The 10,843-nt window shown below is 39.6% G+C and overlaps 2 protein-coding genes across 2 annotated transcripts; both read right to left on the bottom strand.

Annotated features, from left to right (window-relative positions):
- Positions 1–1,663: 1,663 nt before the first annotated feature.
- On the bottom strand, positions 1,664–3,886 carry cldnk (claudin k). The gene is made up of 2 exons (XM_058048303.1): positions 3,737–3,886; positions 1,664–2,571 (listed from the first exon to the last, which is right to left on the bottom strand). Exon 2 carries the CDS (start codon positions 2,455–2,457, stop codon positions 1,810–1,812), a length of 648 nt encoding a protein of 215 aa, XP_057904286.1. The 5' UTR covers positions 2,458–2,571; positions 3,737–3,886; the 3' UTR covers positions 1,664–1,809.
- A 219-nt stretch (positions 3,887–4,105) lies between these two features.
- Positions 4,106–9,857, bottom strand: btr02 (bloodthirsty-related gene family, member 2). Its single transcript, XM_058048295.1, has 7 exons — positions 9,614–9,857; positions 7,893–8,171; positions 6,582–6,659; positions 6,255–6,512; positions 6,061–6,190; positions 5,912–5,938; positions 4,106–4,650 (listed from the first exon to the last, which is right to left on the bottom strand). Exons 2-7 carry the CDS (start codon positions 8,160–8,162, stop codon positions 4,106–4,108), a joined length of 1,308 nt encoding a protein of 435 aa, XP_057904278.1. The 5' UTR covers positions 8,163–8,171; positions 9,614–9,857.
- Positions 9,858–10,843: the final 986 nt, after the last annotated feature.

Here is a 10,843-nt window from a genome sequence, read left to right as displayed (position 1 = left end):
GTAACAAAACAAATCTATAAAAGCGTCACTTATTTTTTGTAGGTGCTTGGAGTGAACGAGGTTGCCAGATGTATGATAGTATTTTCACCCTGTGCGCGATGCACAATTAATAAGTCTGTAAATCAATCCACAATACAACAATACTACATTTCATCCGAATGCGTCTTTAAATATGCATTATTTTTTTACTAATAATAAGTCTATTCAACCACAGAACAGCATGATTTATTCATATGTTTTTTTTAATGGTAATAAAGATGAGTGTACTCACTTCCTGGTTAATTAACACTTGGAATATGACCACGCTCATTCAGAGCTCTTATACACAGTAAAATAGCACACACCGCCTCACTGTATAGTATGCACAGTGTGGGCCCATCAACTTTGTTATAGGCTGACGTAGGTCATGTATGAGTCACTACCTGGCACTTGGAACACTATAGCACTCATTGTTAGTCTGCTGCCTGCTGTAGTGCATCCTCAAGTGAGTATTGTGTTGGTCTGTACTTGGCTGCTACAATGGAGAAGATGCAAAAACAACATTATGGCAGAATAAATTATGTTAATAAAATACATTTATTTCACTTGTGATTATTATTATTATTCGGCCCTGAAATGAGTCACTGATTTTCACAATTTTTAGTTTCAAATGTGTCACTTTTTGGTTAAAATGTTATAAAAATGACTATCCTTCTTACAATCTTACTTATTGTGTGGAAATATGGGGTAATAACTATAAAAGCAATCTTCACTCGCTTAATGTACTGGAAAAAAGGGTAGTAAGGATAATTCATAACACAGAGAACATACTAACTCCTTATTTCTAAAATCACAAATACTTAAACTTGCTGATATAGTTGCAATAATTATTGCAATATATGGTGCAATAATGCAAAGACATGGTCGAGCATGTCAAGGTACGGTTCCAAACTGTACATGAAGTCATCTATTAATGGGAAAGTTAACTGCCTCAACCATAGGGATGCTAACAAGACAGGAAAATATAGTTATGTATTGTTTATGCCACCTAAATCCGGTGGCTCTACCTCGTGGAAAAGTAAGTGAAATACAATTAAAATGTAACATTATCCGTTATGAACACAATAAACACATAATGCCTCATAATGCCACCTACAGAGAACATACTAACTCCTTATTTCTAAAACACAACTACTTTAACTTGCTGATATAGTTCATCTTCAAACAGCTAAAACAATGCATAAGGCTAAAAATAACCAATCTATCTATCGATCTAAGCTGTCTTCTGGTGAGAGGCGGGGTCCACCCTGGACTGGTCGCCAGCCAATCACAGGGCACATATAGACAAACAACCATTCACACTCACATTCATACCTATGGACAATTTGGAGTCGCCAATTAACCTAGCATGTTTTTGGAATGTGGGAGGAAACCGGAGTACCCGGAGAAAACCCACGCATGCACGGGGAGAACATGCAAACTCCACACAGAGATGGCCGTGGGTGGAATTGAACCCTGGTCACCGGAGCTGTGAGGTCTGCGCGCTAACCACTCGATCCAAATTTAATCAATATTGGCTATATATTTTAGTACCTACTGCTTGAAAATACATATAAAAAACTGAATAGCACAAAATGTCCATTGTATCTCTTAAGGGTGAATTACTAAAATGGGAAAAGACACATTTTTAAAGAGCAAATGTTTTATTGTATTGGACATTGACAGAGAAGAAAAGGTTATTTAAGCCTGAGAGCGACATTAAATATGAAATAATCGACTTTAAATCAGGAGAGTGAATCAGGCTTTTTGGAGGAACCTTGCTCAAAGATGTTAGACATAACCTTTGACCTGTGAGGCCGGCGCTCTGCGAGGACTACTCTCCCCGCTGCTAAAAGTAGGAGAACCGGGCATGCCAGGCGGACTGGAGCCGGCGTACAGCAGAGACCCTCCAATAAGAAGCAGACCTGACGCCCCCCAGCCGATGTAGAGACCCGGGCCGAGTTCACGCTTGTGTGGGGCAGCCACGTGCGGGTCGTAGAAATCCCTGATGATGGAGTGAGCGGTCCAGCAGACGGGTACTAGGAAGAGGAACCCAGCGATGGCAAAAAGGACACCGGAAATACGTGCGATGCGTGCTTTGAGGCTGTTAACGCCGATGCATTTGGTGCACTTCACCCCGAGTACCCCCAAAGCCAGCGCCACGCCGCACAGCAGGATGGAGAGCACCGTGAGGCCCCGGGCGGCCTGCATGTCGCTAGGCAGCGCCAGCAAACTGTCGTAGACTTTACACTGGATCTGACCCGTGCTCTGCACAATGCAATTCATCCACAGGCCTTCCCAGATGATTTGGGCTGTCACAATGTTGTTGCCGATGAAGGCGGTGACTCGCCACAGCGGCACGGCGACGACGACCGCTCCGGCCACCCAGCCCAAGATGGACATGATGAGGCCGAGCAACTGCATGCCTGTGGTTGCCATAGCAGACTGTGTTATGGTTTCTCTTGGGTCTATATAAGTCTCTACTTTGTTGAGTCGTGATATTCCACTGCTTTGTCTCGAGGTGATGATGTCACTGAACTGAACTCAGGAGATCTAGAATCCACAAAACAAAAACAAATGTGACATCACATATGCAAACCCCAAGCATATACGTAGTTATCATAAATATTTAGTTTAGTGGGTTCTAGGGAGAAGCACACAGACAGAGAATGGACGTCTTTGACCGGGGAGGCTGTGGGCGTTGGGCTACGCCAGAGCGGGTAATTTCGGCGGACGTGGAGCCATTCAGAACACAAGCGAGCTTTCATGGAGCAATTTCGGTGTGGGCCATGTACAAGGTAGCATCAGTGGCATCTTACTTGTCACATTTGAGCAGTTCTGTGCATCAGATTATACTTTATAATCCTAATAGGAGCCTTTGAATATACAGTATCTCTACCAAGGAGGTTGTTGTTATTGCTATTTTTCAGCAAAAACTATACTAAAAGCAAATATTTACACACAGAAATGGATAAAACAGTATGGAACAAGTATTTTGTGGGTAACAATACAAGATTATGATGTTTTTTCTTTATTTTTCAGTCAATAACTCATAAATCACATGCTACAATTCAGCTATTTCTACCAAACACTGAAATAATAGCGGTTCTAGAGTGACTATAGTGTATATTTGATATTATCCTTAATATCTGTGTCAATCATGTATAAATCATTGACAACATTTCTACACAAAATTGTGAATAAACACGAACAGCATTTATGGGTACTTCTACCAAATTTTTGAAAAAAATAACTTTTTCATTTTGCAACAGGACAATTTGATGATGTCATTAATTAATATACTAATTGTTAAAGCAGATTTAGTCATATGCGGTTGATATCTACAATAGGCTTTTCAGTCAATAGTTGATCAATAATATGATCAAATTCGGGGGTTTCCGTCAAACCTTCCGAACAAAGCAATCAAGATTCCAGTATTTTTTTTGGCATATTTTCTAAATTTCTCAATAATTCTATGAGGAATGATACTGAATAATAAATATGGAGATTTCCAATAGGGTGCCATGGCATTTAAATTACATAGAAACTCATCCTTTGGTTATTTTTCTGTCACTTTTTTCGGTTAACAACTTTTTAAAAAGTCAGGTTTCCATTTTTTTCTGTTTTGTGCACATTTTCCTTAATTTTGCCAAGGATTAATGTATGGATTTATGAAAATCTATATCTACAATAGGAAAAAAAAACTCATTCTCTTTACCTTTAACTGGACTGTCCTTGCTCTCTGCGGCTCAGTTTCACTCGGTCCAATGCCCTGACAGTTCAGTTGAGTCCACAGTCAAATGAAGCTTTGTGTCAGAGGTCAGGTGAGCTCGAGCGGACACTGTGGACCGAAGTGGCGAGGATGCATGCCCGGGCGTTGTGGCAGTGGGCAGAAGTGTGTGTCAGTGTGTGTGAATGCGTGAATGTGTCTCCCGGTGCCTGGTGGATGAACATAATAACCCGTTGTTTGGCTGCTAAACCACCCCCCCCCTTGTCTCTGCGCCATTACAATCCAACTGTGGCCATGCAGGGACATCCATAACGTCCTTGAGTTATTAAATATAATATGTAAATGAATATGTTCGATCTATATGCTGCAGAAACTAGAGCTTATGATTAAAGGGTCAGCATTCTTTCCCCCATGCAGTCGTCCAGGGCTGAAAAAAGGATACAGGCTGTCTGTAAATGTGTCGGTGAAGGTGTGGATGTGAACTCCTGACTCTGCACAGTAGAAGGACACGCGGCCTTCGGGGTAGTCCACAAAGATGCCAACTTTCCTGGGTTTCTGCTCCAGCGCCACCGTGGTCACCGGAGCAGTATTGGCAACATACTGTCCCCCTGCTTTCAAGCTCAAGGTCCAAAAACCGTTAGCGGGACACACGGTGAACCTGCCCTTCCTGTTGATGGACTGTCGGACGACGCCCAGGTTCCACTCCATCTTCTCCCCGACCCCCACCTCCCAGTAGCACCTCCCGGCGCTGATGCTGTCCTTGCCCAGGACGTTGGCCACACGGTCGAAGCGTTTGGGGTGATCGGGTACCTCGTGGCGCTTGTCTGTCTGCCTCACCTGCTTCTTGTCGTCGGAGACGGAGAGGGACGGGTGGGCGGTCTTGGCGCTCAGATTGACGTCCACTGTAAAAACAGGGAAGCGCTACGTCAAAGAGTGTTAGCATTTCTATGCTAAACAATAACTAAGCAGTAAACATAACATGTAACTTCAACTGTCATCCAAGAAAATGACATACTTACTCACGGTGCGACAAAACAGAAACGTCACATATACAGCAAGTTCACACATCACCGAAATCAACTGCTAGTACGATGTGGGTGATAAACAACAACTAACAAGTAAACATAAGATGTAACTTCAAATGGCATCCAAGAAAACAGTATACTTTCTCACGGTGCAACAAAACGAAAACACATCCACAGCAAGTTAACCCATCGCAGAAATCAACTGCTAATACTATGTGGGTGATAAACAACACCTAACAAGTAAACATAATATGTAACTTCAAATGTCATCCAAGAAAACAGTATACTTTCTCATGGTGCAACAAAACAAAAACACATCCACAGCAAGTTAACACATCGCAGAAATCAACTGCTAATACTATGTGGGTGATAAACAACAACTAAGCAGTAAACATAACATGTAACTTCAACTGTAATCCAAGAAAACAATATACTTACTCACGGTGCAACAAAATGAAAACAACACAACAACAGGAACTTAACACATCATAGAAGTTAACTGCTACTACTACGTGGGTGATAAACAACAACTAAGCAGTAAACATAACATGTAACTTCAACTGTTATTTCCAAGTGCCGCAAGGCATGCTGGGTAGTCCAGCGGGAAAAACAGTATGAGCTGATGGGTATCAAGACTATGTTTACTTCCCTGACGACCTCCTCAACATATTTTGCAGTAAAGCAAAAATGCGAAGAACTCAGCAAAAGAGATGACAGCAAGCTACCCAGGGTACCTTGCGGGAATTTTGACATGGGAATTTTCCGTAGATATTTATTTGTATGCACACATGGTGCAGTAGGTAGTCTACGTTGCGTCACACGTGTGTGTTGACGTGTTGCATTGTATGGATTGCCTTTTTGTATCGCATCTGACTATTTCCTGTCCAACTCAATAGCGCTGCAGTATGTTAGCTTTGAGGTTAGAGGATTATAAAAGGGAATTTGAAAACTCCTGGTGGGCCAGATAAAGACGCTTGGCGGGCCTGATTTTGCCCACCCTTGCATTATAGTAACAGTTTGACCCTGGAACAGATTATTACCATTCATTCCTATGGACAAAGAGGAACAGAGGAAAGTAACAAATGAAAGTAACAAAAACACAAGCGATTGTGTACTTTAAGTGCAGGTAAATACTCACCTATGTATCTCTCTATTCTCCTTAGTTCTGTTAAATAAAAAATATATATCAGATATCTATATATATATATATATATATCAAATAAAATGTATATATCATATAATTCGACTAAAAATTGCTTCATTAGGAAGAAAAAGTGTATTACTGACCTGATTTGGAGAGCCTATTTACTTCCACTTTTATCTTCGTCATCATTTCGGACAACGCTCTCCTGGTGACCCCAACACAGGGGTCCGTTTCTATGGTAACCATGGACCAATCCTTCATCTGGACAACATTCTGCATAAGAACACACTGATGTTTACCATAGAAAGAAGAAGGAAACAAAGAAGTTGGTTCTTACGATGTTGTCTTTCTTTGATTCCTCCTGCTGATTGGAGGCTTTATCAGAACTTGGTGGGTCAGGAGTCGGGTCAGCGGTCTCCTTCCTCAGTTCCTGGATCTCCTGTTCCAGCTCTTTCACCAGGGTATCCACTTTCTTCTGCTCCTCCCTTTGGCGCTCTTCAATGGCCAACACCAACGCTTTGTGGCTCTTCTCCATGGCGCTCACCAGGGCAGAGAAGACCTTCTGGCTCTCTCGCACTTCTCTCAGGTAAGAGCTCTGATGGCACCACAGAATTAGATGCACATTACTGGTAAAATCAATAAAAAGATCTAAAATGCAACCAACCTTTTGGAGCTCAAGAGAACTTTTTAACCTCTCTATCTTCTGCAGCCTTTCCTGAATCATTTGCTCAACGTCCATAACCTGCACATAATAAACAGATATCATCAAAAATTAGGTTTTGAATTATAAATTGCATATAAATGGCTGACAGGTGCAGAGATGTCTAAGAAATCAATTAGTTACGCATAAATAACACTGTTTAATACATCACATCCTAACAAAGCAATCTTTGGATATCATAGCAATATGTTCCCTATAGTTACTGTAAACAAAATAGACATGATTTCTTTATTTGTTTGTGCATAATATATAAGTATTAGGGCCACATTGAAAAAAATAATGGAGATTTACAGATTTACACATAAAATTGTAAAATTATGAGAATAAAGTCATAAATGTATGAGAAAAAAATGCATATTTATTTGAAAAAATGTGTTAAATTTACGTGAAAATCTCCTACATTTGCGAGAATACAGTCATAAATTGACGAGATTAAAGTTGTAAATTTATGAGAAAAAAGCTGTCAATTTATGAGTAAAAAAAGTAGTGTTATTAAAAGAATAAAGTCCTAAATTTACAAGAATAAAGTCCTAAATTCACGAAAATAAAGTAGTAAATTTTCGACTTCATTCTCATGAATGTAAGATATTTTTTTCTTGTAAGTTTATTACCTCTTTCTTATAAATTTACAATTGTATTCTCAAAATCTCTGAATATTATTTTTTCCTATGTGACCCTAATACTCCATGGTAGTTTTTTAATAAAAGTGGTCTGCGTTTGTTAGCCTGTCCATTAGTTAGCTACTTCTTGGTTCATGGAAATGATGTAATATAACAGGACTGTACTACGGTTGTGGAGTAACGTATTTGTTAGCTAGCATGTGTGGCTGATGAGGATTCAACTAGTTGTTATTCATCGTTAAATAGTTACATAATTTTTTTGCTGAAAGCTGATATTGTCCAACTCTCAATTTCTGATACCGATATCAGCTGATACCGATATGTGTAACATGACATATCTCCTGTGGTGGAATGAAACAGCTATTTTTCAAATATCAGTTTTCATGATCGGGACCGATATCACATTTTGATACTGATATAGGGGCCGATAATTATCGGTAACAATAATTACCCAGTAAAAATGTAATCCCTGTAACAAGTTTGACCATCCATTCGTTAGTAAGCATGTGACTTCCTGGTTCATGAATGATGTTAACGCCTCTCCCGGCATCAAACAATGCTGATCAAAACATTATCATACATTTTCTGTTTTCTTCCAGCAGGGACACAACAGCACTGAAAAGGGATACGGTACCGTCTCTTCCTCAGGAGGTTTCAGCGCCTTGGTCTTCTTATAGTTGTCTGAGATGTCGGACAGAATGTGGTTGACGCTGAGGTCAGGCCTGTCGGTGAAGAGCCTCCGGCAACGTGGACAGTATCTGGACTGGTGTCGCGCCCAGAAGTCGGAGAGACAGGACAGACAGAAGCTGTGTCCACACGGTGTGGTGACTGGATTGCTGAAGATGTCCTTGCACAGTGAGCACAGCAAGGACTTCTCTGGGAGGAGGTCGATGGTCGAGGCCATTGTGGCAGGCTGGGAATATCAGGCAGGAGGTGGAAAGTCATAAAAATAGATTGGAAAAAAAAACATGTTTTAGTGTGCTGACTTGGCAACAGTTGTTATGCTTTCTCCACTTTTCTAAACTATAAATGTTGTTAGAATGATGTATTATCCTGTTAAAGGATGCTAAAGTTTCTGATAGTGAAGTTTACACATTTGGAAGTGAGCCCTGAAAGAGGTTTGGGATGGATCTGAACGTTCACATTGGAGTGGGCGTGTCCGGAGGTGGGCCGTGGGTGGGAAAAAAAAAATCTTGGAAATCCAAGGAAATACAACTGGAACAGTTGCAGATTCTGGAAGATCTAGAAAGCTTGGTTGGTTAATGGGTGAAGCTGCTCTATAGGAGTCCACAACTCAATACAAAGGGCTTAACATGAGCATAATTGGTCCTTATTAATGTTAATGATCAGTGTGACCCCAAACAGTATCACATCTGCTTTAAGATGTGTAGAGAAGCCTGTTGGGAGGTTTTTCTCATATTTGGTGATATTTGGTCATATTATTGATATAACATAATTTGAAAAACTCACTTTTGCATAACAGGGGACCTCAAAGTAAGTTTGATGTCACTTAAAACGTCCCATAACACGGTGCCGTCCAAAGTGCGGCCCTGGGGCCATTTAAGACCCGCATCAAACAAAAAAACTAAAAAATATCAAAAAAAGAAAAAAGAGCAGTAATTTTACATGACTAAGGACGACATAGTAAATGAGTTGAGTCATAATATCATGAAAAAATAGCATAAAGTTGAAATATTGGTTTAAAAGTTATATTATGAGAATAAAATCAAAATAGTATGACAATAAAGTCATAACATTACATGGAAAAATATACAAGGAAGTTGCAAAATAAAAAAAATTAAAAAAAATAAAAATAATAAAAAAAAATAAAATAAAAAATATTTTTAAAAAAATACTGTATTGTAACACAAAGCTGAGATGCAGGCTGTTTTTTATATTACAAAACCTCTTTGCAGATTTACATGTGTTGGTTTAATAAATCCTTAGATTTTCAGTATGCGGCCCTCGGTGGAAAAAGATTGGACACCGTTGCCTTAACCCACCTTAGACAGTTACAGTTATCGTCTATTTGATTGAGTGTCTTGTATCTAAAGTACTACATAGAATAGACTTACAGAGAACGAAAGAAGTTATTTAGAATATGCGGTATGCAAGGTATGCGGACAAGCAGGTAGCCACAAAACATTACATCATTGCATAACTTAAAGGAGCTACGACCACACGAGCAGAAACTACAAAAAAAAAAGTTTTGAACAGCATACACATGTCTTCCGTAGTACAATCAGGTTTGACACGTACTCCTGGGAACAGATTCTTTATAATGATGTTGAAAGTCATCTACCAGGAAGTGTTTCCAAATGAAAGACAGGTAATTAACTCCAAGTGTAGCCTTACCTGTCCTGTCCAGTTGCCTCTGTCGCACGTCTGCTGTCTTCTCTCCCCAAGCAAACAGGGAAATGCTAATAATGTCTCTTGCTTCCGCTCAGGTAAGGTGTGCAGTCTTCTGTCGAAACTCCACCCTAGATGTTATCTGAGCTCCACTCTGAGCAAGTACTACCAGGAGGCTGAACGAAATGGTGCGCACGGGGTGCAAAACACAATTTTGGCAGCAGAATAAACACAGTAGGTGTTCCATGTAATAAAAAAAGCATGTAGTATAGAATTCCGCCCTACTTTATAGAAAAAAACTGGACAACTCATTAGGTACACCAAGACAACCGTCATCCAAAAGCTGTATCAAAAATGAAGTACATGATATTGCTTAGTTTTAATGTTAATTAATTAGGGCTGTCAAATGATTAAACATTTTAATCAGATTAATCGCCGTTTTAAATTAATTCACCATGATTAACCATCATCATCATGCCCGTCTTTACTGTATTTAATGAACAGAAAGATAAATGACAGGACAGGATTATATATACTGTAAATGTATGCATTAAGAGCTCCAAATGAATGAATATGTTATTATGTTATTATTAATGAATATGTCCATCAAGCTTTAGGATAACACACAAGTCTAAAAATCTAGTCTCTTTCATAGAAGCAGAACATTTGAATCGGAATTTAAACCGTGCTATTATGAACAATGAGGGGTCGCATTTAGATACATCACGTAATTTAAGGAACATATATTTGCTTTCTGTGTTTTTTCCAGCATACTAAAATGTAATAAACTGTACATCCAAATAAAGAGTTATGGAGTGAGTGATACGTGTATCCACTTCATGTTTTTCTTTATCGTCTTGTTTATTTTCACACACGCGTTACAAAGTCATTGTGTGATGTTCTGAGTGACCATGAATGCATCTCGTGTTCTTGTAATGAGAATGAGGAAGTGTCGATTCCAGGATGAACGGACTAGAGACGTGTGTGAGTTGTATATGCGTATAATATATATGGTGTTGGAATTGTTTTGTTTGTTTGTTTGTTTGTTTTACAACTTAATTCTGGCCTGACAGTACAATGGCCAGAATGAAGTTGTAAAACAGCGTCAAACTCTGTGTAAGTGTGTGGGGACGCCCCTCTTTGGATGTCGTCATAACAGAGGCGTTCTTGCCCTGGTGCGCATGCGTTATAAGTACACTAACACATTTTGTTACTGCTACTGCTACATTTTGTTAG

Source organism: Doryrhamphus excisus, chromosome 15 (assembly GCF_030265055.1).
Source record: "Doryrhamphus excisus isolate RoL2022-K1 chromosome 15, RoL_Dexc_1.0, whole genome shotgun sequence".
Lineage (NCBI taxonomy): Eukaryota > Metazoa > Chordata > Actinopteri > Syngnathiformes > Syngnathidae > Doryrhamphus > Doryrhamphus excisus.
The sequence above is the reverse complement of the archived record's forward strand: the minus strand, read 5'-3'. Positions and strand labels throughout refer to the sequence as shown.